Source organism: Macaca mulatta, chromosome 5, assembly GCF_049350105.2.
Source record: "Macaca mulatta isolate MMU2019108-1 chromosome 5, T2T-MMU8v2.0, whole genome shotgun sequence".
NCBI classification, from domain to species: domain Eukaryota; kingdom Metazoa; phylum Chordata; class Mammalia; order Primates; family Cercopithecidae; genus Macaca; species Macaca mulatta.
Genome location: NC_133410.1, coordinates 38957410 through 38984172, shown reverse-complemented (window position 1 = coordinate 38984172; position 26763 = coordinate 38957410). Strand labels below are relative to the sequence as shown.

Genomic DNA, 26763 nt, shown 5'->3' with positions numbered 1-26763 from the left:
ATATATAAAGAACTCCTACAACTCAGTAACAACAAAAAACAAACCTGGTTAAAAAATCGACAAGGGATGTGAACAGACGTTTCTCCAAAGAAGATATATAAAGTGTCAACACATGAAAAGATGCTCAACACCATTAATCATTAGGGAAATGCAAATTGAAACCACAATGACCTATCACTTCATATCCATTAGAATGGCTACCATATAGGCTGGGTGCAGTGGCTCAAGCCTGTAATCCCAGCACTTCAGGAGGCTGAGATGGGCCACAAGGTCAGGAGATCGAGACCATCCTGGCTAACACGGTGAAACCCTGTCTCTACTAAAAAACGCGGGTGCCTGTAGTCCCAGCTACTCAGGAGGCTGAGGCAGGAGAATGGCGTGAACCCGGGAGGCGGAGTTTGCAGTGAGCTGAGATCCGGCCACTGCACTCCAGCCTGGGCGACAGAGCGAGACTCCGTCTCAAACAAAAAAAAAAAAAAAAAAAAAAAAAGAATGACTACTATAAAAAAAAAAGTAATTGTTAGCCAGGTTGTGGAGAAATGGAACTCTTGTGCGCTACTTGTGGGAATGTAAAATGGTGAAAACTCTATGAGAAACAGTACGACAGTCCCTCAAAAAAAACACAAAAAACAAACAAAAAAACAAAAAAAACCCACAGTTACTATATAATCCAGCAATTCCACTTATGGATATACACCCAAAAGAACTGAACGCAGGAACTGGAGTAGGTGTTAATATATGCATGTTCATAACAATATTATTCCCAACAGCCAGAAGGCAGAAGCAACTTAAGGTTTCCATGGATGGATGAATGGATCAACAAAATGTCTGGCTTTTGTATACGTATATGCGTATGTGTGTACATATATATCCTGACCTCAGGTGATCCATCCGCCTCAACCTCCAAAAGTGTCGGGGTTACAAGCGAGAGCCACCATGCCCAGCCTACTTACTTATTTATTTGAGAGAGAGTCTCCTTCTGTTGCCCAGGCTGAAGTGCGGTGGCACAATCTCGGCTCACTGCAACCTCTGCCTCCCAGGTTCAAGTGATTCTCCCTAGTATCTGGGACTACAGTTGCATGCTACCACGCCTGGCTAACTTTTTTATATTTTTGGTAAAGACAGGATTTCACCATATTGGTCAGGCTGGTCTGGAACTCCTGACCTCAGGTGATCCATTCACCTCGGCCTCTCAAAGTGCTGGGATTAGCCCGGCCCTGCTTATTTGAGATAGGGTCTCATGGTCACTTAGGCTGGAATGCAGTGGTGTGATCACAGGTCCCTGTTGCCTCAACCTCAACCTCCTGAGCTTAAGTGATCCTCCAACCTCAGCCTCCCAAGTAGCTGGGACTACAGACTCATGCCACCATGCCTGGCTAATTTTTGTATTTTTTGTAGAGATGGAATTTCGCCATGTTGCCCACGCTGGTCTTGAACTCCTGAGCTCAAGCAATCCACCCGCCTTGGCCTCCCAAAGTGCTGGGATTATAGGCATGAGCCACCATGCCTGGCCTAGTAAATTTTATGCTGTGTACTTTACAAAAATTTTCTGAAGGCCGGGCGCGGTGGCTCAAGCCTGTAATCCCAGCACTTTGGGAGGCCGAGACGGGCGGATCACGAGGTCAGGAGATCGAGACCATCCTGGCTAACACAGTGAAACCCCGTCTGTACTAAAAATACAAAAAACTAGCCAGGCGTGGTGGCGGCGCCTGTAGTCCCAGCTACAAGGGAGGCTGAGGCAGGAGAATGGCGGGAACCCGGGAGGCGGAGCTTGCAGTGAGCCGAGATCGCGCCACTGCATTCCAGCCTGGGCGACAGAGTGAGACTCCGCCTCAAAAAAAAAAAAAAAAAAAAAAAATTTTCTGAAAAACTTTTAAGTAGGCCAGACACAGTGGCTCACACCTGTAATCCTAGCACTTTGGGAGGCTGAGGCAGGCAGATCACGAGGTCAGAAGATTGAGACCATCCTGGCTAACACTGTGAAACCCTGTCTCTACTAAAAATACAAAAAATTAGCCTGGAGTGGTGGCGGGCGCCTGCAGTCCCATCTGGTAGGGAGGCTGAGGCAACAGAATAGCGTGAGCCCAGGAGGCAGAGCTTGCAGTGTGCCACTGCACTCCAGCCTGGGCGACAGAGCGAGACTCTGTCTCAAACAAAGAAACAAAAATCTAAGTAATAAGTTCTTACCTTAGAGACTCAAAAATCCTTATTATAAATACTGTCTATTTCCTCTATTTGTACTGTCTTCCTATTGTGAAGACACAGTCTCCTACAGACTCTAGATTACCATTGCAAGAATCAGAAACTTGAATGAAGAGGAGGTTAAAGAAAAAGAATCAGCCGGGGGCAGTGGCTCATGCCTGTAATCCTAGCACTTTGGGAAGCTAAGACAGGGGGACTGCTTGAGCACCAGCCAGCATGGGCAACATGGCGAGACCTCTCTCTATAAAAAATAATTTAAAAAAATTAGCCAGGCATGGTGGTGTGCACCTGTAATAGGCTGAGGTGGCAAGAATGCTTGGGGCCTAGAAAGTCAAGGCTGCAGTGAGCTGTGATCGTGTCACTGCATTCCAGCCTAGGCGACAGAGCAAAACTGTGTCTGGCAGGGGCGCCAAAAAAAAAAAAAAAAAAAAAAAAAAGGGCAGTTTGCTCTCAAAACCCTCAAAATTGAAAAAAAATCTAGAGCTATAAATTTATATACAATTCATAACAATGTCAAAGAGAAAACGTTGTCACTTTTCTGCATGATCGAATTTTCACAGAATGTGTGAACACAGCTCACTGCAGCCCTGACTTCCAAGGCTCAAGTGATTTTCTCACCTTAGACTACAGGCACGCAACACCACGCCCAGCCAATTTTAAAACTTTTTGTATAGACAGGGTCTTGCCACGTTGCCAGTGCAGGTCTCAAACACCTGAGCCCAAGAAATACTCCTGCCTTGGCCTCCCAAATGCTAGGATTACAGGTCTGAGTCACCGCGCATAGCCAGTTTTAATCATTAATTGTAAGAAAATTAGTTCAATAACTGAGGTCAGGCGGGATGGCTCATGCCTAGTCCCAGCACTTTGGGAGGCTGAAGCAGGTAGATTGCTTGAGTCCAGGAGTTTAAGACTAGACTGGGCAATGAGTTGAAACTCTGTCTCTACAAAAAATTAGCCAGGTGTGGTAGCACATGGCTGTAGTTACAGTTACTCGGAAGGCTGAGGTGGGAAGACTGCTTGAGCCTGGAAGGTTGAGGCTGCAGTGAGCCACAGCACTTTAGCCTGGGTGGCAGAGTGAGATTCTGTATCAAAAAAAAAAAAAAAAACAAACAAAACCAAAACAAAACCTATTGATATAGTTTGGATATTTGTCCTCTCCAAATCTCATGGTGCAATGTAATTCCCAGCGTTGGAGGTGGGGCCTGGGGAGAGGTGTTTGGATCATGGGGGCAAATAGCTCATGAATGGCTTAGAGGAACACCATTGGTCATGAATGAGTTTATGTGAGAGCTGGTTGTTTAAGTATTTTGGCCGGGTATGGTGGCTCATGCCTGTAATCCCAGCACTTTGGGAGGTCAGGTGGGTGGATGATCTGAGGTTGGTAGTTTGAAACCAGCCTGACCAACATGGAGAAACCCTGTCTCTACTAAAATCACAAAAATTAGCTGGGTGTGGTGGTGCATACCTGTAATCCCAGCTACTCGGGAGGCTGAGGCAGGAGAATCATTTGCACCTGGGAGGTGGAGGTTGCAGTGAGCCAACATCATGACATTGCACTCCAGCCTGGGTTAACAAGAGTGAAACTCTGTCTCAAAAAAAAAAAAAAAAAGTGTTTTAAGGCTGGAAGTAGTGGCTCATGCCTTTAACCCCAGCACTTTGGGAGGCCAGGGTGGGTGGATCACTTGAGCCCAGGAATTCCAGACCAGCCTGGCCAACATGGTAAAAGACCATCTGTACTAAAAACACGAATATTAGCTGGACACGGTGGCACGCACCTGTAATCCCAGCTACTCAAGAGACTGAGGCATGAGGGCACGAAAAGTGCTTAAACCTGGGAGGTGGAGGTTGCAGTGTGCCAAGATTGCACCACAGTACTTCAGCTTGGGCGACAGTCTTCAAAAAAAAAGTGTTTTTTGGCTGGGCACAGTGGCTCACACCTGTAATCCCACCACTTTGGGAGGCCAAGGCAGGCAGATCATGAGGTCAGGAGTTTGAGACCAGCCTGGCCAACACAGTGAAACACCGTTTCTACTAAAAATACAAAAATTAGCCAGGCGTGATGGCACGTGCCTGTAGTCCCACCTACTCGGGAGGCTGAGGCAGGACAATCGCTTGAACCCGACAGGCGGAGGTTGCAGTGAGCCGAGATCGTGCCATTGCACACCAGCCTGCACAACAGTGTGAGACTGTCTCAAAAAAAAAAAAAAAAGTGTTTTAAAAGTACGTGGCAACTTCCTCACTCTCTGTTGCTTCCACTCTGTTCTCTACCCTCACCATGTGAAACAGGCTCCCCTTTCATCTTCCACCGTGATCATAAGTTCCCTAAGGCCTCACCAGAAATTGAGCTGATGTTGGCACCACGCTTCCTATATAGCCTGAAGAACCACAAGCCAAATGGAATTTCTTTTCCTTATAAATTACTCAGTTTCAGGTATTCCTTTATGGCAATGCAAAAGCAGCCTACCACACCTATTTTTCTAATCCTAAATACTATAGGCCAGGTGTTGGGGCTCAAGTCTATAATCTTAGCACTTCAGGAGGCCAAGGCGGAAGGCTCATTTGAGGCCAGGTGCTTGAGAACAGCTTGGGCAACATAGCAAGACCCTATCTCTACAATAAATAAATAAATTTAAAGCTTTATTTTATTATTATTATTACTATTATTTTTACTGAGATGGAGCCTTGATCTATCGCCCATGCTGGAGTGCAGTGGTGCAATCTCAGCTCACTGCAACCTTTGCCGCCCAGGTTCAAGTGATTGTCGTGCCTCAGCCTCCCGGGGAGTAGCTGGGACTACAGGTGTGCACCACTACACCCAGCTTTTTTGTAATTTTAGTAGAGGGTTTTGCCATGTTGGCCAGGCTGTTCTTGAACTCCTAACCTCAGGTAATCGCCCGCCTCAGCCTCCCAAAGTGCTGGGATTACAGGCATAAGCCATTGCACCCGGCCTAAAACTTTTTTTTTTCTTTTTTTTTGAGACGGAGTGTCGCTCTGTAGCCCAGGCTGGAGTGCAGTGGTGCAATCTCAGCTCACTGCAACCTTCCTCCCCTCCAGGTTTAAGCAATTCTCTGCCTCGGCCCCCCAAATAGCTGGGATTACAGGCGTGTGTCACCATGCCTGGCTAATTTTCTTTTTTGTATTTTTAGTAGATACAGGGTTTCACCATCTTGGCCAGGCTGGTCTTGAACTCCCGACCTCATGATCCACCCAACTTGGCCTCCCAAATTGCAGGGATTACAGGCATGAGCCACCGCATCCGGCCAGCACCCGGCCTAAACCTTTAAAAAATGAATGAAAACTATAGAAACTGTATCTTTGATAATACAAAGAAATGTGTGCAATTTTGGACTGCTCTAATCTAAATTCAGTAATGTGAAAAAGTATATAATTCAAAACATTCTTTTGTTCTATTTCTTCTATTTACAAAGTAGTGATCAAATCTATATTGTACTGAGATCTTTAGGATCAGTATATACAATCAACTTAAATCTATTATAACAAATCCTAACAGGCAAACAGGAGTATGAAATTTCAAAAAATGTGTCAATCTTTATAATTTAGTAGATAATGTGAATAAATCAGTACCTCGTAAATCTATCTCCAGTAAATTAATTTTGCTCCAGTCTCAAATCAGTAAGACATAGTTAATGTGGCTATGTAAATATTCATATATTCATTGATAAGGACTCAGTAGGGCCTTACTATGCAGAATAATCATGTGAATTGTTCATACCGTTGAGTAACTTTTCTGTTAAGGATCTTCTAACAGATCATCAATAATTAAACCATGTTCATTCAAAACACTAAATGCTACTTAAAGAGAAAGGAAGCTTTTATACTAAATATTTTATTTTTTTATTTTATTTTTTTTTTGAGACGGGAGTCTCACTCTGTCGCCCAGGCTGGAGTGCAGTGGCACGATCTCAGCTTACTGCAAGCTCCGCCTCCTGGGTTCACGCCATTCTCCTGCCTCAGCCTCCGGAGTAGCTGGGACTACAGGCGCCGGCCACCTTGCCCAGCTAATTTTTTTGTATTTTTTTTGCATTTTTAGTAGAGATGGGGTTTCACTGTGTTAACCAGGATGGTCTCGATCTCCTGACCTCATGATCCGCCCGCCTCCGCCTCCCAAAGTGCTGGGATTATAGGCGTGAGCCACTGCGCCCGGCCAAGATATTATTTTATGTTATTTTATTTATTTTTATTTTTATTTTTTTGAGACGGAGTCTCACTGTGTCGCCCAGGCTGTACTGCAGTGGCCGGATCTCAGCTCACTGCAAGCTCCGCCACCCGGGTTCGCGCCATTCTCCTGCCTCAGCCTCCTGAGTAGCTGGGACTACAGGCGCCCGCCACCACGCCCGGCTAGTTTCTTGTATTTTTTAGTAGAGACGGGGCTTCACCGTGTTAGCCGGGCTGGTCTCGACCTCCTGACCTCGTGATACGTCCGTCTCGGCCTCCCAAAGTGCTGGGATTACAGGCTTGAGCCACCGTGCCCGGCCTTATTTTTTATTTTTATTTATTTTTATTTTTTTTGAGACGGAGTCTCGCTCTGTCGCCCAGGCTGGAGTGCAGTGGCCGGATCTCAGCTCACTGCAAGCTCCGCCTCCCGGGTTTATGCCATTCTCCTGCCTCAGCCTCCCGAGTAGCTGGGACTACAGGCGCCCGCCACCTCGCCCGGCTAGTTTTTTGTATTTTTTAGTAGAGACGGGGTTTCACCGGGTTAGCCAGGATGGTCTCGATCTCCTGACCTCGTGATCCGCCCGTCTCGGACTCCCAAAGTGCTGGGATTACAGGCTTGAGTCACCGCGCCCGGCCAAGATTTTATTTTTTAAAGAGATTGGGTTTCACTATGTTGTCAAGGCTGGGATGCAGTGGCTATTCACAGGTGTTATCTCACTAGTGCTTAGCACAGGAGTTTTGACCTGCTCTGTTTCCAACCTTGTCTGGTTCATATCTCCTTAGGCAATCTGGTGGTCCTCTGTTCCTAAGAGGTCACCATACTCATGCGCAATTTAATGTGGACACCTGACTGGCATAGCACACTTCAGCCCAGACTTGCTGGACTTAAGCAATCCTCTTGCCTCAGCCTCCTGAGTAGCTGGGACTATAGGTGCACACCATTGTACCCAGCTGCTATAAATTTTTTTGTTAAAGTTTAAGCAAAGTTAAGATATCATGCAGCTGGATGAATTTTTACATATGTATATATCCATGTAACCACCGCCTGGATAAATATACAGAGTATTTTTAGCACTACAAAGCCTCATTTTTGTTCCTCCTACTCACAACTCCTGCCCACCCTCATCACTACCGTATTTTTTTTTTTTTTAAATTTTTCGAGACAGTTTAGCTCTGTTGCCCAGGCTGGAGTGCAGTGGCGCAATCTTGGCTCACTGCAAGTGCCGCTTCCCGGGTTCATGCCAGTCTCCTGTCTCAGTCTCCCGATTAGCTGGGACTACAGGAGGCGCCCACCACCACGCCCAGCTATTTTTTTGTATTTTTAGTAGAGATGGGGTTTCACCGCGTTAGCCAGATGGTCTCTGACCTTGTGATCTGCCCGCTTCGGCCTCCCAAAGTGCTGGGATTACAGGCGGGAGCCATCGTGCCCAGCTATCGTATTTTTTTATCACCATAAATTCTGGATCATCTTCAATTTCATAAAAATTGAACCATACAGTATGTATTCTTTTGTGTCTGGCTTTTGTCACTCAACATATCTGAGTCTCATCCATGTTGTTTGTGTCAATGATATGCTCTTTTTTACTGTTACGTGGTGCTCCAATGTGTGATCACAATATATCAATTTTCTTGTTGATGAGACATCTGAGTTATTTCCCATTGGGGCTATTAATAAATTCGCCATAAAAATTCTTTCATACATGTCTTTCAAAAAGTAGGCATAGGCACTAATTTCTTTTAGATATATACCTAGGAATGAAGCTGATAGGGCATACTGAAGGTGTGTGTTTAGCTTTGGTAGATATTACTGGCTTTAATTGGTTAAACCACATTCTTTGTTTTCTGTTGTTTTTTGAGACGGAGTCTCGCTTTGTCACCCAGGCTGGAGTGCAGTGTCGTGATGTCAGCTCACTGCAACCTCTGCCTCCCAGGTTCAAGAGATTCTCCTGTCTCAGCTTCCCGAGTAGGTGGGATTACAGGGGCCCACCATCATGCCTGGCTAATTTTTATTTTTAGTAGAGATGGGGTTTCACTACGTTGGTCAGACCGGTCTTGAACTCCTGACCTCAAGCAATACACCCACCTCGGCCTCCCAAAGTGTTGGGATAACAGGCGTGAGCCACTGTGCCCTGCCTGGTTAAGCCACATTCTTACCAGCAATGCACGAGGTATTTATGTTTACATGCATGCAGTGGTATCTAATTATGATTTTAATTTTCATTTCCCTGATGAGTAATGATGCTGAGCATACGTTATTGACTGGGCAGATATTCTGTGCCTGTTTGTGTCTTTTAGAAGGGCAGCATCACTGAGTGAAATTTTTGTGTTGTCATTTTCTTCTCCAGGTAAGTAGACACCATTAGTCATAGTGTCAGTGGAAAACATTAGAAAATCGTTTCCACATAGCATAAGTTGTGAAATTAAGAAATAAACCAGGGGCCGGGCACAGTGGCTCACGCCTGTAATCTCAGCACTTTGGGAGGCTGAGACGGGGGGATCACCTGAGGTCAGGAGTTCGAGACCAGCCTGGCCAACATGGTGAAACCCTATCTCTACTAAAAATGCAAAAAAATTAGCTGGGCATGGTGGCACATGCCTGTAATCCCAGCTACTTGGGAGGCTGAGGCAGGAGAATCACTTGAGCCTGGGAGGTGGAGGTTGGAGTGAGCAGAGATCGCACCATTGTACTCCAGCCTGAGTGACAGAATGAGACTTTGCCTCAAAAAAAAAAAAAAAAAGATAATAAAAATAATAAATATACTAAGTTGTTAAATATTAATAAAGGTATATCACCACCCCTAGATGTCATTAATAAAAGACCAAGATTAACCATGTATTTTCTAGTATGCCTGCAGAAAATTATTTAATGTTTATGTAATTCATTTTTCCTATGATTAAGACCCTGTATTTTTCTCTATCAAATTCCAGTTCTGAAACCTAAACATTCACATTTAAATATGGATATGCACTAAATGCCAATTATACCTCAGTAAAGCTCAGGGAATAGAGTAATGAATTCATGAATATCTAGTCTCACCTATTTTATCTAATGTGTCTTTGGTATATTTTAATATTTCAATTGTACAAAGCAAGATTATTCACCTGCCTTAGGAAAGGAACAGTTGATGTAAAACATGTTATGTTCCTGCACATCATATTAGGAGAAAATGTTTTGGTATAAAAATTCAATTTCTCGAGGCCGGGCGCGGTGGCTCAAGCCTGTAATCCCAGCACTTTGGGAGGCCGAGACGGGCGGATCACGAGGTCAGGAGATCGAGACCATCCTGGGTAACACAGTGAAACCCCGTCTCTACTAAAAATACAAAAACTTAGCCGGGCGAGGTGGCAGGCGCCTGTAGTCCCAGCTACTCGGGAGGCTGAGGCAGGAGAATGGCGTGAACCCGGGAGGCAGAGCTTGCAGTGAGCTGAGATCCGGCCACTGCACTCCAGCCTGGGTGACAGAGCGAGACTCCGTCTCAAAAAAAAAAAAAAAAAAAAAAAAAAATTCAATTTCTCTCTCTATATATACACACCATAATCTTTCAACTAGCTACATAGGGAGATAATTACAAGTAAGAGTACTGTTGGCTTAACTCTGGGCAAAAAGCAAATCTGTGGGAAGTTTTCATCTCCAAGCTTTTTCTTTCTTTCTTTTTTGAGATGGGGTCTCACTCTGTCACCCAGGCTGGAGTGCCATGGCATGATGTGGGCTAACTGCAACTTCCGCCTCCCAGGTTCAAGCGATTCTCCTGCCTCAGCCTCCCAAGTAGCTGGGATTACAGGTATGCACCACCATGCCCAGCTAATTTATTTAATTTTGGTAGAGATAGGGTTTTACCACGTTGGCCAGGCTGGTCTCGAACTTCTGACCTCAAGTGATCTGCCCACCTCCGCCTCCCAAAGTGTTGGAATTATAGGAATGAGCCACCACACCTGGCTGCAAGCTTTGTTTTTAAGGTCGTCATTCTGGGTGCTGAGAATAGCCTGAGTAGGGAGAAGCCAGAAGCAGGGAGGCAGACTAATGCAATCATCCAGGCTAAGAGGTAACGCGTTTGTTTGGAAAAATGTGGTAGTAAAGCTGCTGTTAAGATGTTGGAGGTTTTGCCAATAGATCTGCAGACAGGGCATTGGGTGCCAGAGAAAGAAACGCCAAGGATCATGATGTGATTTTGGCTTGAGAAAATGCAAGGATGTATTTGCCAATAACTTAGTTGGGGAAGACTACAGAAACAGGTTTCAGGTTAGGAGACTATCAGTTCAGTTTATGTTTGATATGTTCATTATATAGTCAAGTAAAGATGATAAGCAGGCAGCAGGATAAGAGTCTCAAGTTCAGGGAAGATAATTTGTGAGTTTGCAGTATATAAAGGTGAAGTTATGATGAAATCAGATGAGGTTACCAAGGAAGTGAGTGCAGCTAGAAAGAAGCAGAAATCCAAGACTTATCCCTGAGGTATTCTAATACACAAAGATCGGGGGATATGCAAGGAACTAGTTAAGGAGTCTGGGAGTGAGCGTGGTGGGAAAGGAAGAATAGAAAAACTAATGTCCTAGAAACCAAATGAAAACAGTAAAATGTCTCGAATACTGCAAATACATACTCATATCACTGAATCTTAGAGCTTTTAGAGGCCCTGGCTATAACCTAATGGATTAAAAACACTGACACTTAAGACGTTCAATAAATTGGCAAGTCACAAATCAAAAGAGTAACAGAGAAGATAAGAGTAAGTCTATTCCACACGGCTTTATGTTTGAAAGTCTTGATCTATATGCAACATAGAATATATTGAAATATAGATCAAGAAACCAGATCTCAAGAGATGATCTATAGAGGGACAGGATTTACTCAGATATACTACTGGAACAGAAAAAAACAAAATGAAACGTGTAACTCTAGTCTGTTCATCCAGTTACTAAGTAAACCAAATTGGCCATACACTAAATGCTGTCATTCCTATTTCATTTTCTTTCAGGTACCTTTTTATCCCCCCTTTCTTAACAAATCAAACACATAGCTTAGGCCGGGTGTGGTGGCTCACGCCTGTAATCCCAGCACTTTGGGAGGTCCAGGGAAGAGGATCACCTGAGGTCAGGAGTTCGAGACCAGCCTGGCCAACATGGTGAAACCTCATCTCTACTAAGAATATAAAAATTAGCTGGGCGTAATGGCGCACGCCTGTAGTCTCAGCTACTCAGGAGGCTGAGGCAGGAGAACTGCTTGAACCTGGGAGGCAGAGATTGCAGCGAGCCGAGATCGCGCCACTGCACTCCAGCCTGGGCAACAAGAGTAAAACTCTGTATCAAAAACAAACACTACCCAAAAAAACATAGCTTAAAAATTCTAGTACCAACAATAATATATAATCTTTAGAAGATTAGGTAGCCAGGCTGGGCCCATTAAACACAGTTTTGGCTCCAAGTGTTCTTACCAACTGCTGTTTTGTTTTGTTCTGTTATACCTTCTCTTGTAAAAGAGTAAAATCAGAAGAAAAGGTTGTCATACACACTCACTCAACTGATTTTTTTCTAGTTTTATGGTTTTCTCCCACTCCAATTAATTTTTATACCTTTGGTCTTAGTTTTTCCATCTATAAAATCACGTGCTAGGCCGGGTGCAGTGGCTCAAGCCTGTAATCCCAGCACTTTGGGAGGCCGAGACGGGCGGATCACGAGGTCAGGAGATCGAGACCATCCTGGCTAACACGGTGAAACCCCGTCTCTACTAAAAAAACTAGCCGGGCGAGGTGGCGGGTGCCTGTAGTCCCAGCTACTCGGAAGGCTGAGACAGGAGAATGGCGTAAACCCAGGAGGCGGAGCTTGCAGTGAGCTGAGATTCGGCCACTGCACTCCAGCCTGGGCAACAGAGCGAGACTCCGTCTCAAAAAAAAAAAAAAAAAAAAATCACGTGCTAAATAATTAACTATCATCTTTATCATTGTTAGACTACACAAAGCTTCCAGCCTGGGCAACAGGAACCCTGTCTCTACAAAAAAATACAAAAACTAGCCAGGTGTGGTGGTATGTGCCTGTATTCCCAGCTACTTGGGAGGCTGAGGTGGTAGGACTACTTGGGCTTTAGAGGTCACGGCTACAGTGAGCTGTGATTGCGCCACTGCACTCCTGCCTGGGCGACCAAGGCAAGACCCTGTCTCAAAAAAACAAAAACCAAAAAACAAAAGCAAAGCTCTAATTTAAGGGAATTACATAAAGTAACTTATTTAATCCTCTCAGCTCTATGAAGTGGGTGTCAACCCATTTTGCAGACGAGGACACGAAGGCACACAGAATTTAGGTAATTTGCTCATGACCATGCAGCCTGGTAAACTGGAGAGCCAAGATGTGAACCTGGTGGCTCCAGAGCAGAAACTCTTAAAACACTTAATGCTGTGCAGAGCAAATCAGACAAAAAATGTGAAAGCACAATACTGCTATCCAAATGAAGACATCACCTACAAAGGTGCTCCTTGTTAGAATTCATAAACCAAAGTCATAACTGTGCTCAAACTGTGCTCCATTAACACAACTTGCAACAATTTTGTAACTTACATTCCATCCAAGGGGGATATGACTACTTCAATACTTACTTTCTACTTTTTTAGTCTTTCACAAATATCTTCTTAAGATAGCAAATAATCAAATTTACCAAAACAACAAATGAAACCCAAGACTTTTCAAAGTGTAAAGCTAGCATCTAACATTATCTAACAAGTCTCTATTTAAATACGGATTGTGATCTTAATTATATTGCATTTTCAATTATGTACTTGAGACTTTATAAAGTTACTGCCCAAACAAGATAAAATATAATATATGTTTTGAGGCAATTACACATTTAGCACTCTTATAGTCTTGGTATTCACATGAGAAGGAGAGAAGGTGAATTCAAAATCTCTTACCATTGATCTTTCAGGATATCCAAACAAATAGCCCCTGTGACGGAACTAATATTAGGATGCCATATTTTAGTGATAAACCGGACCTAGAATATAAAGCACACTTGAGTTTTTCAGTAACAGAAATAAAACAGTTTAAGCAGAACTACAAGAAAATGAAATCTTCAAACTAAAAAAAGAAAGGTCCCTATATCTATTACATCATTTTGCCTAGGTGAAAGAAGGGGTGTAGAAGACAAAGGATCCAGTAAGCTGAATGTTGTCACTAACATATATTGTTTTTAAACTCTTTAAATGTTCCTCCTTTAAACAAACCCAACAATTACTAGGAGATTACAATTTACCTAGAATAATGGTAGATGCTATGAGAATACAACAGAGAATAAAATCCATTTTGGTAAATAAAATAGTATATAAAATAAAAACATAAATAGTAAATGGCACTTTCTTCATGTGAGGCAGGGTGCAGAATAGACTTGAGGAAAAAAGTAAGTAAAACCAGTGAATGAAAGCACAAACAGTAAGTGACGGTGCTTTTTTTTCTGTATAATTTTTTCTCAAATTATTTTTATTGAAATGCCTATTATGATGCAGCAAACACTGAGGAGATACTAAGGCTTAGAGTTTAAGAAACCTAATCAAACAGCTAAACAGAGCACAATGTAAACTCCCACAATCTGATTCCAGATTCTGAGTCTAATCATCTCATTATTTGTGTCATTATGGAAGAAGAATAAATCAACAAGTGAAAATTAAGAAAATGCTAAAACACCATGAAATTAAAAAGTTCATCAGCTCTTACTCATGAACTTTTGGAGGGTCTTGTATTCTTATCTCTGACACATATGACAATGACCAGTTGAGCCCAAATTCTTTGACACTTAATAGATTAATTACTATGTGCCAATTAATGTATATAGTACATTATGTACATTAATATGTAATGGCACATTAATGTTCTAAGAACTTTACAAAAATTAGCACTCATACACTGTAATCCCAGTATTTGGGAGAGGTAGGCAGGAAGGATCCCTTTAGCTCAAGAGTTTTGAGACCAGCCTGGGCAACACAGTGAGACCATGTCTCTACAAATAAGAAAATTAGCTGGGCATGGTGGCACACACCTGTACTCCCAGCTACTAGGGAGCTGAAGCGTGAGGATCACTTGAATCTGAAAGGTTGAGGCTGCAGCAAGCCATGATCATGCCACTATACTACAGCCTGGCCAACAGAGCACAACCAACTGGAAAAAAACTGACTCTTTAATATATGCCCCTCAGCTATTTATGGAAAAAAGCTAAGTTTCCACTTCTCTCTTCTCTTTGTGACTTCTTGATTTGTCTACACTATTTCTACTTCCTTACCTCCTGCTCACTCACTAACTCATATTCAATCTAAAAAGGCACTTTAATTCGCCAATGACTTTAAAATACCGAAAACTAACAAGATACTTTCCATTCCTTCATTCTTGCTATGCTTGATTCTTTTCAGTCTTAATAATCTTACTACTTTCAATGATACCTACTTCTCTCCATCTTCTCATTAAAGGAGACAATCATTCATCACCTAGGTTACTACATAGTCTCCTGACTTTACTGCCTTCCCTTCTGTTATCTCCAATTTATTTTCCCAACCGAAACTAAAGAGAGCCCTTTAAAGTAAATCTGATTTGCATCACCATGCTGCTCTAAGGACCATTAATGACCTCTCATTCCCTTCAATGCGGACCCACTCTCTCTCTCTCTTTTTGAGGAGTCTCGCGCTGTCGCTCAGGGAGTGCAGTGGCACGATCTCGGCGCGCCAACAGGGTGAGACGGGGTTTCGCCATGTTGGCCAGGCTGATCTTGAACTCCTGACCTCAGGTGATCCACCCGCCTCGGCCTCCCAAAGTGCTGGGATTACAGGCATGAGCCATCATGCCCAGCCAAGCCCACACTCTTAACCTGGCCCTAGACTACCCCTGAAATCTGGTTTTTTTGTTTTGTTTTGTTTTGTTTTTTTTGAGACACAGTCTTGCTCTGTCGCCCAGGTTGGAGTGCAGTGGCACGATCTCAGCTCACTGCAAGCTCTGCCTCCAAGGTTCACGCCATTCTCCTGTCTCAGCCTCCCGAGTAGCTGGGACTATAGGCACCCGCCACTACACCCGGCTAATTTTTCTGTATTTTTAGTAGAGATGGGGTTTCACCGCATTAGCCAGGATGGTCTCGATCACCTGACCTTGTGATCCTCCCACCTTGGCCTCCCAAAGTGCTGGGATTACAGGCGTGAGCCACTGCACCCGGCGGAAATCTCAGTTTTTACCTCTATTCCCCATTCCACTCTCCTGCTCAAAAAGTCATAATAAACTTTTCCCCTGCTCTGGGCCTTCATACATATTTGTTTTCTCAATAACATACCTCTGTGCCCTCTTCTCCCAACTAACTCCTACTCTTCAAGTTTCACTTTCCATATCACTTCTTCCTGATCTGTTCCACACACCTGTAGTTTCCTTTGTCATAGTATTAATTACATTTCTGTGATTTCTGCCTTATTTGTCTGGTCTTCCATAAAAGACATTGTATCCATCCTGCTTAATAAAGCATCCCCAGATATAAGCGACTCACACTAAATGAATGTGCACTTAACATTACAGCAAAAATGTTATTATACGGCTAAATATCAAATACAATGCAAGTTAAGTAAGACAGTAATATAGGGCTTATGTACAACAAACATTTCTCCCTTTTTCCTTTTTCTTCCCCAGAGAAGGTCTCACTCCTATAAGCCCAGGCTTGAGTGCAATGGTGTAATCTCGGCTCACTGTAACCTCAACTTCCCAGACTCAGGTGATCCATCTTAAAAGTAACCGTGACTATAGGCACACACCACCACACCCAGCTAATTTTTTTATTTCTAATAGTGTTGGGGTTTCACCATATTACCCAGGCTGGTCTTGAAGTCCTGGGCTCAAGAGATCTGCCCGTCTTAGGCTCCTGAAGTACTAGGATTACAGGCATAAGCCACTGAGACCACATCAAACACTGCTTTATAAGAGATATAACCACACATTTCACATCTTAATACAGGTTGTTTCTTTTTCTTTCTTTCTGTTTTTTGGAGGCAGGGTCTCACTCCCGTCGCCCAGGCTGGAGTGGAGTGGTGCGATCACTGCTCACTACAGTCCTAACCTTCTGGGTTCAGGCAATCCTCCCCTCTTGGCCTCCAAAACTGCTGAGATTACAGGCATGAACGAGCCACAGTGCTTGGCCTATGCTGAGTATTTCTTATCTGAAAATCTGAAATCCAAAATGCTTCAATGAGCATTTTCTTTGAGTGACATGTAGACACTCAAAAAGTTTCAGATTTTGGAGCATTTCGAATCTCAGATTTTTGAATTTTTAATAATCAATCTCCATTTACTATTCAATGAGTTCAATTCATAAACAATCATATGCCATAATGTCAGTAACTCAAGGAATTCACAGCATTTTATAACTTTAAAACAATGTGGTGGCCGGCGTGGTGGCTCATGGCTGCAATCCCAGCACTTTGGGAGGCCGAGGCAGGCAGATCACAAGGTCAGGAGATCGGCCTGGCTAACACGGTGAAATCCTGTCTCTACTAAAAATACAAAAAATTAGCCGGGCGTGGTGGCGGGCGCCTGTAGTCCCAGCTACCATAGTCCCAGCTACTCCCATGGCTGAGGCAGGAGAACGGCGTGGACCCAGGAGGTGGAGCTTGCAATGAGCTGAGATCGCACCGCTGCATTCCAGCCTAGGGGACAGAGCGAGGCTCCATCTCAAAAAAAAAAAAAAAAACCACACACAAAAAACCCACTGTGGTTTAGTATTTTCAACAAGATTAGAAAATGTAATTTTGGCCAGGGGTGGTGGCTCACGCCTGTAATCTCAGCACTTTGGGAGGCCGAGGCAGGCGGATCACGAGGTCAGGAGATTGAGACCATCCTGGCTAACACGGTGAAACCCCATCTCTACTAAATATACAAAACATTAGCCGGGCGTGGTGGCGGGCGCCTTTAGTCCCAGCTACTCGGGAGGCTGAGGCAGGAGAATGGCGTGAACCCGGGAGGCGGAGCTTGCAGTGAGATCGCGCCACTGCACTCCAGCCTGGGCGACAGAGCGACACTCCGTCTCAAAAAAAAAAAAAGAAAGATAATATAATTTAAAAACACTATTGGAGATGTCAGAAGGATTACAGTTTAGTCAAGTGAGCTGAAGATATATGAAATATATCTTGCCTTTTGTTTTAATTTTACTTTTTTACTACTCCTGGGCTGGAGTGATTCTCCCGTCTCAGCCTCCCTAGTAGCTGGGACTACATGTTTGCGCCACCATGCCCGACTAATTTTTGTATTTTTTACTAGTGACGGGGTTTCACCATGTTGGCCAGGCTGGTCTGGAACTCCCAAGTGATCCGCCTGCCTCAGCCTCCCGAAATGCTAGGATTACAGGCATGAGCCACTGTGCCTGGCCTTTTCTATTTATTTTTGAGACAGGGTCTTACTCTGTCACCTTGGCTGAAGTGCAGTGGCATAATCTCGGCTCACTGCATTCTCGAGCTCCTGCACTGAAACAATTCTCCTGCCTCAGCCTTCAGAGTACTTGGGACTACAGGCGTGTGCCATCACTCCCGGCTAATTTTCATATTTTTTGTGGATACAGGAACAGGGTTTCACCATGTTGCCTAGACTTTTCTCAAACTCCTGGGCTCAAGTGATCCACCCATCTCAGCCTCCCACAGTGCTAGGATTACAGGTGTGAGCAAAAAGCAGGATATGGCATTCAGCATTGCTTTTTAAAGAAGGGTCTTCTATGCAGAATTCTCTGTAGATACATAGGAAAAATGCCGACACAATTAAATTACTGAACTAATTCTTACTTTGTACTATAATCTATAGTTAGAAATAAATAATTTTGAATTTGGGCTGAGAATGGTGGCTCATGTCTATAATCCTAGCAGTTTGGGAAGCCAAGGCAGGGGGGTTGCTTAAGCTCAGGAGTTCGAGACCAGCCTGGGCAATATGGTGAGATCCCATCCCTATTAAAAAAAAAAAAAGAAGAAAGTAAAAAAGAAAAAGAATAATTTTGGATTTGCAGATGACCCACTAAAGAATTTAATCTTCAAGGCCAGGCATGGTGGCTCAGAAGGCTGAGGTGAGAGATTGCTTGAGCCTGGAAGGCAGAGGTTGCAGTGAGCCATGATCATGCCACTGTACTCCAGCCCAGGCAACAGAGCAAGAACCTGTCTCAAAGAATAAAATTTTAAAAAAAATTTTGTAAAAAAAAAATTTAATCTTCAAGATTATCTCCATGGCCTAGCACAGTGAATCAAGCCCGTAATCTCAACAATTTGGGAGGCCAAGGTGGGAAGACTGTTTGAGGCTATGAGTTTGAGACCAGCCTGGGCAATGTAGCAAGACCCTGTCTCTATTAAGAAAATAATAATAATGTCTCCTTATTTTTATATACAAAACTAGTACTAGCATTGTCTGGGAACTTCAGAACACTCAATAGCTTCGGAAAGTACTCAATAAATAAAAACAGAAATCTGAACACTACGTAACAACAGACACTAAAAGTTCCCAGACAGAAACGAAGGAAACTATTCTTAAATTATCAACATTGGCATAGCATCAATGGTTCTTATCTCCTCCTCCAAGATGCACTGTACATTTCATTCACTCTTTAACAAACACTTCAGCTTCCACTTCATGGTAGATTTGAGTTCGTATTTCCATTTGTAACTTCCAGTTTTAAGATCTGAAGATATGTGAAGTGTGTTTCTTGCTTTTTTTTTTTTTTTTTTCCAGATGGAGTTTCACTCTGTCGTCCAGGTTGGAGTGCAGTGGTGCGATCTCAGCTTACTGCAACCTCTGCCTCCTGGTTTCAAGCGATTCTCCTGCCTCAGCCTTCTGAGTAGCTGGGATTACAGGCGCGCACCATGACACCTGGCTAATTATTTTCAGTAGAGATGGGGTTTCATCATGTTGTCCAGGCTAGTCTTGAACTCTTGACCTCTGGTGATCTACCGTGCTTGGCCGTATCTTGTTTTTTATTTTATTTATTTTTGAGACAGGGTCTCAAAACATGTATTATTAAACCAGCTTTAACTCTCTTATCATACAAAAGAAAATGTTATTTTATTTTGAATATGCATGTACAGATGAGCATATGCTCATTAAAGATTATTAGCATTGGTATGTATATACAACTTAACATGCAAAAAATATGTTGATAACACCAAGAAAACAAGAGCAAAATTCACAACTTAATTTATTTTTTTTTTTTTGAGACAGAGTCTCACTCTGTAGTCCAGGCTGCAGTGCAGTGGCACGATCTCGGCTCACTGCAACCTCCGCCTCCCAGGTTCAAGCAATTCTTGTGCCTTAGCCTCCTGAGTAGCTGGGACTGCAGGCTCATGCCACCATACCTGACTAGTTTTTGTTTTGTTCTGCTTTTTGCATTTTTAGTAGAGACAGGTTTTTGCCATTTTGGTCATGAACTTCTGAGCTCAAGCCATCTACCTGCCCCCTGACTCCCTACGTGCTGGGATTATAGGCATGCAAACCATCGCATCCGGCCTACAACTTAATCTCTATTCGAACAGGACACACCATTGGGCTAGAATTTTACTAATGATTTTTTCACTAGCACAACACACATTACAATTTAACACTAGAAATCATATTGGTTGTATGCATTTAATCAAATTCCTTCTACAGTATTATCATCTGATTTAAAGATATATTTTTCTCTGTTTAGAAGTAAGCCTACTCTTCTGGTCAATGATATATTGCATAATAATAAACAAAATATTCTGTGACCATGGTAAGACAAATGTGAATTTTTAATCTTTTCTCAAATTTTAGCTGCATAGTAGTAATGAAAATATAACCAGCTACTTTGATACTTTTACCTCATAAGACTTAAAATTAAGCCTGAGTCCAAACATATGTGAACACACAATTCAGCAAGAAATTTACATAAATATTCTCCATTCTTCTCATTTTATTTACCCATCAGTAAAAATTCAAATCAACTTAGTATACATCTAGAACATATTTATCATGTTCATTAACATTTACTGCAAGAGCAGCACAATGCCACAAGTGGGGTATGTATCATATTTATTTTCTTGTTTGTTCTTTATTTTTTTGTTGTTTTAAAAAATTTTATTTTATATATACCATATTTAAAGAACACTAAACTGTAACTATGACTAACTGGTTGAAGTCACAGTAATACAAATTGGAGTTGAACCTAAGATGTTTCTAAACGTCAAAGCTACCTCCAAATGGAACAGCTGGAATTAAGAGATGTAGAGGCCTTTTTCTTCTTTTTTTTTTTTTTTTTTTTGTGTGTGTGACTAGAGACAGGGCCTTGCTATGTCGTCCAGACTGAACTCAAACTCCCAAGCCCAAATGCTTCTTCTGCCTTGACTTCCTAAAGTGCTGGGATTATAGGCATGAGCCACCATGCCAAAGCAGGTAACAGTGGCCTTAACAGCAAGATGAAGTAGTAGCAAAAACGTCAGACATACTTCAGTTCTTATGTTTTGAGTCTATTTTTCTCATTTTAATAAAACAGGAGTGTGGGTGTGGTGGCTCATGCCTGTAATCCCAGCACTCTGGGGAGGCCAAGGTGGAGGGATCACTTGAGCCCAGGAGTTAAAGGCTGCACTAAGCTATGATTGTGCATGCCAGAAGACTCCAGACTGAGCAACAGAGTAAGACCCTGTCTCTAAAAAAAGTGGGGATGAGGTGGGAGAGATTTAATAAAATATTTATTTCAAGAATTAAATGAAGTTACAGGTCAAAGTGCCTAAAACAGAGCCACAATTATGCAATTACTAGCTGGGATTACAGGCACGTGCCACCACACCCAGCTAATTTTTGTATTTTTAGTAGAGATGGTGTTTCACCACATTGGCCAGGCTGGTCTCGAACTACTGACCTCAGATGATCCACCCACCTCAGCCTTCCAAAGTTCTGGGATGACAGGCATGAACCACCGTGCCCAGCAACTGTACAGCTTGCTAACTTTTAGTATTTTCACGGACTTGTGCAACTATCACCACAATCTATTTTTTGACTATTTTATCACCTCAAGAAGAAACCTGGCCGGGCACGGTGACTCACGCCTGTAATTCTAGCACTTTGGGAGGCCGAGGCAGGAGGATCACAAGGTCAGAAGATTGAGACCATCCTGGCTAACACGGTGAAACCCCGTCTCTACTAAAAATACAAAAAATAAGCTGAGCATGGTGGCGGGTGCCTGTAGTCCCAACTACTTGGGAGGCTGAGGCAGGAGAATGGCCTGAACCCAGGAGGCAGAGCTTGCAGTGAGCCGAGATCATGCCACTGCACTCCAGCCTGGGCGACAGAGCGAGACTCTGCCTCAAAAAAGCAAAACAAAACAAAAGAAACCCTGTAACCATTGGCAGTTACTTCCCCATTCTTCTATCTCTAAGCCACCACCAAATTCCTTTCTGTCTCTAGTCTCTAGGATTTGCTTTTTCCAGTATTTCATAAAAATAATACAATGTGAAGCTTTTGTGTCTGGTTTCTTTCACTTAGCATAATGTTTTCAAGGTTCACTGATACGTTGTATCATTTATCAGTACCTCATTCTTCTTTATAACCAAATAGTATTCCATGATATGGATATACTGCATTTTATTTATCCATTCACCAGTTGACGAACATTTTTGATTGCTTCCATTTTTTTGGCTGTAATGAATAGTGTTGGTATGAACACCTGTGTACAAGTTACTGTGTGGATAAATGTTATACCTGGAAGTAGAACTGCTGAGTCACAAGGGAACTCTAAGTTTGCCATTTTGATCAAACTGTTTCCCAAAGAGGCTGCAACATTTTACATTTCCCCCAGCAATGTATGAGAATATGAATTTATAGAGAAAATTTAAGTGTCAATACTACTGTATTTTAAAATGCTATTATAAAGGAAAGCCAACAGACTACTTTGGAAAGGGCCTCCCTCACTTGGGGTGGCAGTCATTGGTTAATGCTGTCTAACATTTACCAAGTGCTTACTACTATTCCAGGCACTTGTAACTTACATTTCATCAAATATCAGGCACCATCAACTATTTAACATAACATTGTTTTATGTACCCTTATGATACAGTTTGGATTTGGGTCCCTGCCCAAATCGCATGTCAAATGGTAATCCCCAGTGTTGGAGGTGGGGCCTAGTGGAAACCGGATCATGGTTTCTCATGGCTTAACACCATCCCCCTTGGTGCTGTCATCGTGTTAGTGAGTTCTCATGAGATCTAGCTGTTTTCAAGTGTGTAAGCATTTTCCCCAACTCTCTCTTGCTCCTTTTCCTGCCATGTAAGACGTGTCTGCTTCCCCTTGGCCTTCTGCCGTGATTATAAGTTTCCTGAGGCCTCCCCAGAAGCAGAAGCCACTGTGCTTCCTGCACAGTCTACAGAACCACGAGCCAATTAAACCTCGCCCAGGCTGGAGTGCAATGGCGCATCTCAGCTCACCGCAACTTCCGTCTCCCGGGTTCAAGCCATTCTCCTGCCTCAGCCTCCCAAGCAGCTGGGATTACAGGCATGCGCCACCATGCCCAGATAATTTTGTATTTTTTGTAGAGTCAGGGTTTCTTCATGTTGGTCAGGCTGGTGTCAAATTCCCGAACTTCAGGTGATCCGCCTGCCTCAGTCTCCCAAAGTGCTGGAATTACAGGACTGAGCCACTGCACCCAGCCTTAAACCTCTATGTTTACAAATTACCCAGTCTCAGGTATTTCTTTATAGCAGGGTGAGAACATACTAACACACCTTGGGAAACAAAAACCTCTGCCAATTAAATTTTGACATGCCATCCACCAAAAGATGTATCCTGATTTCACAGATGTTAAAAATGTGGGGAAAAAATAGATCATAGAATTAATGAAATACAGTTATCTATACCGATTAACTTCTTTAGTCTTTGTAACCCTAGGAAAAGATTTTGCAGGTGAAGAACCTGAGGCACAGAGATTACATAAGAAAGATTTGAACTCTGGTTGATTGTTCTTAAATACTCACAGGTTGAGAGATTTTGTCCTTACTTTTTCCTTATCAGAATAAAGGAAGTAAAGCCCAGTGACTTAACATATGGGCTTATAACAGCCATATGGAATCTGGTTCCATTTAACTTCTAAGCCTCAGCTCACTCATTTATTAGGGTGGTTATGAAGACTTTTGGGAAAAGCATATAAAATTCCTAGCACAAAACAAGTGACAGCTGCTACCGTCATTATTTAATAGTAAAAATAAACTTTTTTTTTATTAATAGTAAACATATTATTTTACTACATATAGTAAATAGTAAAATAGAGAACGGTTCCTATAAGAGCTCTTTTCTTCCTTTCTCCTTATTTCCACGAAAAAAACAAAAAACAAAATAAAACAAAATCCAAGGCTGGGCACAGTGGCTCAAGCCTGTAATCCCACAGTACTTTGGGAGACCAAGGTGGGCAGATCACGAGGTCAGGAGATCGAGACCATCCTGGCTAACATGGCCTGAACATGGGAGGCGGAGAATAGCCTGAACCCGTGAGGCGGAGCTTGCAGTGAGCTCAGATCGCGCCACTGCACTCCAACCTGGGCGATAGAGCAAGACTCTGTCCCCAAAACAAAAAACAAAAAACAAAAACAAACAAAAAAAATTAGCCGGGCGTGGTGGCAGGCGCCTGTAGTCCCAGCTACTCAGGAGATTGAGGGAGGAGAATGGCGTGAACCTAGGAGGTGGAGCTTGGAGTGAGCTGAGATTGCGCCACTGCACTCCAACCTGGGCGACAGAGCAAGACTCCGTCCCCCAAAACAAACAAACAAACAAAAAAGTCCAACTGTCCATCAACAGCTGAATGAGAAAACAAAATATGGTCTATACTTAGAATGGAATATTATTCAGCCTTAAAAACAAATTCTGACACATGCTTTAACATGAATGAACCTTGATGACATTATGCTAGGTGATATAAGCCAGACACAAAACGACATTTTATGATTCCACTTACATGAGGTTTATGAATTAATCAAATTTAGAGAAACAAAAACAGTGGTTACCAGAAGCTGGGAGCAGGGAATAATGGGGAGTTATTGCTTAATGGGTATGAAGTTTCAGTTTGGGAAGGTGAGAAAGTTCTATAGACAGATAATGGTAAAGGTTAAACAACAAGGTAAATATACTGCCACTGAACTGTACACATAAAAATGATTACAATGGTAATTTTATGTCATGTATATTTTATCATAATAAAAAAATCAACCAGACTTATCAGAAAATAGATGTACATAAACAATAGACTAATAGGCACCCCATAATGCTAGGTGAGCCAAAATCACCCTGGAACTTTCATTATCATATCTATTCTTAAACTGGAACAACCAATAGGTTGAATGAACAAATTCTAGAACATTCTGAGTGACTGCTATCATGCTCAAGGGACACTACACTATTGGAAACTACTGATAATATATAGGTGTATAAGACATGGTCCTTGACTCAGGAGCATAGAAGCTAAAAAAAGATACATATCCAAAATAATACATGATTTGGAACTATATTTGTGTTGTCACTATATAAACTGTATAAAATGCTATTGAGAGAGGAGAGGGAGAAACACTTGATGAACTCAGCTTAAAGAAGAAAGTGATACTCGGGCCTCATAGAAAACTACAATTTTAAATAATAGGGGCAAAGAATTAAGCGAAACTGATAGAAAGCTGTGGAAGAATAAGCATCATCTACAAATAAACAATCTAAGATGGAAAATGAGACCCACATTGTGGGTGGAAGTGGTAGAAGATTAGAGTGGGAAACAAGATTGGGGTCAGGTTCTAGGTTTAAAGTGTCAAGCCATGGAGTTTAGACTTTATTCAGGGAAAGAAAAGCAGCATGATCAAAACTGCACTCTAGGAATATTTCTAGACCAACAGTGCAGAGAATGAGTAGAAGTGGCAAAGATGGAAGGGTGATTAAATAACAGACAAAATAGGGAATAAAGTTGAATGCCTAAAGTGCTGATGACAGTAAAAGGAGAGACATAAAGGAAGTGGTTCAATCAAAAAATAAGTTTAGGTTGGGTCCCCATGTTGTACATGATCTTAGGGTATTCCATTCTCCCTTTCAACATTTATCACAGTTGCAATTCCATGCTGTTTTTTCCCCACTATAATGTGAGCTCTATGAAAGGAGGAACAGTGTAAGTCTTAGTTACTGCTATATTCCTTGGCACAAAGTACTCAAATAATGACTGAATGAAGAAGCTAGTCTCCTAAAACGCATACTTCTTTGAGTCAAGTAAGAACCTCTGTCTATGTGTAAAAGGGCTCTCTAAATTTGGGAACACTGACAAGTATTTCTAGATCTAGCATATGAGCCATTGTCAGATGTACATCCTATTCCAGTTTTGAGCCATTAATGGCTGCCTTTGGGTAAGTTTGCTTTTCATTCTAATTTCAGAAGCAAGCCATCTGCCATTACCTAAAATACCGTCCACATCAAATTTACACAGTAAACAACTCATAAAGCTGTGACTTTAATAAGCCCTAAAATATATATTAATAAAAAGAGGTCAGAAATATAAAATATTTTATAAGTTCATGCACAAAAATAGGCTTACAGTACCTTAGGGGGATTAAATGGGTATGTTTCTGGTATTTTTATCTCTAGTTGATATCTTCCTCCTAAAAAAATGGGGAAAACAAAGTTAAGAATGCTGCTCAATTCAAATATGTAAAACAAATATATTGATGAACTTTTCAGAGCAGCTATTTCATATTCAATTAAAGAAATTCATTTTAAAGTTGAAACCCAGAAAGTAAGTAATCAAAAGCACTGGTTTTTAATTTAAAGGTTGTTTAAAGCATACAGAATATCCACTTCATACAACTATATTAGTTTATCAGTGAGTAACAAGGCTAGAGATAAATACATTAAATCCAGACAATGCAACGTCAACATTTCATCAGGACAATTAACTATTAGAGTTCTAATCTCCCACTGTGTCCTCTAATCCACCCTGTTAAGAATTGCTAAATAACAAACAAAAAAAGGGTCAGAAAAAAAAGAAGAAAGAAGGCAAGGAGGGATGAAAGTATAGATGATACGAAGGACAGAGATTATGCCATAAACAAAATTCTACTTCTGGCTGCTTCTTGCAAATGAAATAAGGTCCCAATCTTTTCATTTGTGCCCTAAATTAAATGTCAATACTTATTTGTTAACATTTTATTTGTGCAATTAAATTGTAATTACTTTTGTACCAGCCTAAAAAAAACAAGCTAGGTCCATGGCTAATTAATGCCTGCAGTCCCAACACTTTGGGAGGCCGAGGTGGGAGGACTGCTTAAAGCTAGGCCAGGAGTTTGAGTACAGCCTGGTCAATACAGCAAGACCTTGTTTCTATTTTAATATAAAAAACTTTAAATATATTTTTTATTTTTTAAACAAAATTCAACAAGAGAGACA

The 26763-nt window shown here is 42.1% G+C and overlaps 1 protein-coding gene across 3 annotated transcripts in view; it reads right to left on the bottom strand.

Moving 5' to 3' along the window:
- UBE2K (ubiquitin conjugating enzyme E2 K) overlaps positions 1–26763 on the bottom strand; it is an 86245-nt gene that overhangs the window by 13297 nt on the left and 46185 nt on the right. For all 3 annotated transcript variants that reach the window (XM_028848016.2, NM_001260841.2, XM_078001611.1), the window contains 2 exon segments: positions 25921–25979; positions 13278–13360 (listed from right to left, as the gene is read on the bottom strand). Coding sequence is in view for 1 of the 3 variants with exons in the window: in NM_001260841.2 (NP_001247770.1) it covers positions 13278–13360; positions 25921–25979 (142 nt within the window). In the remaining 2 variants the exon portion in view is untranslated.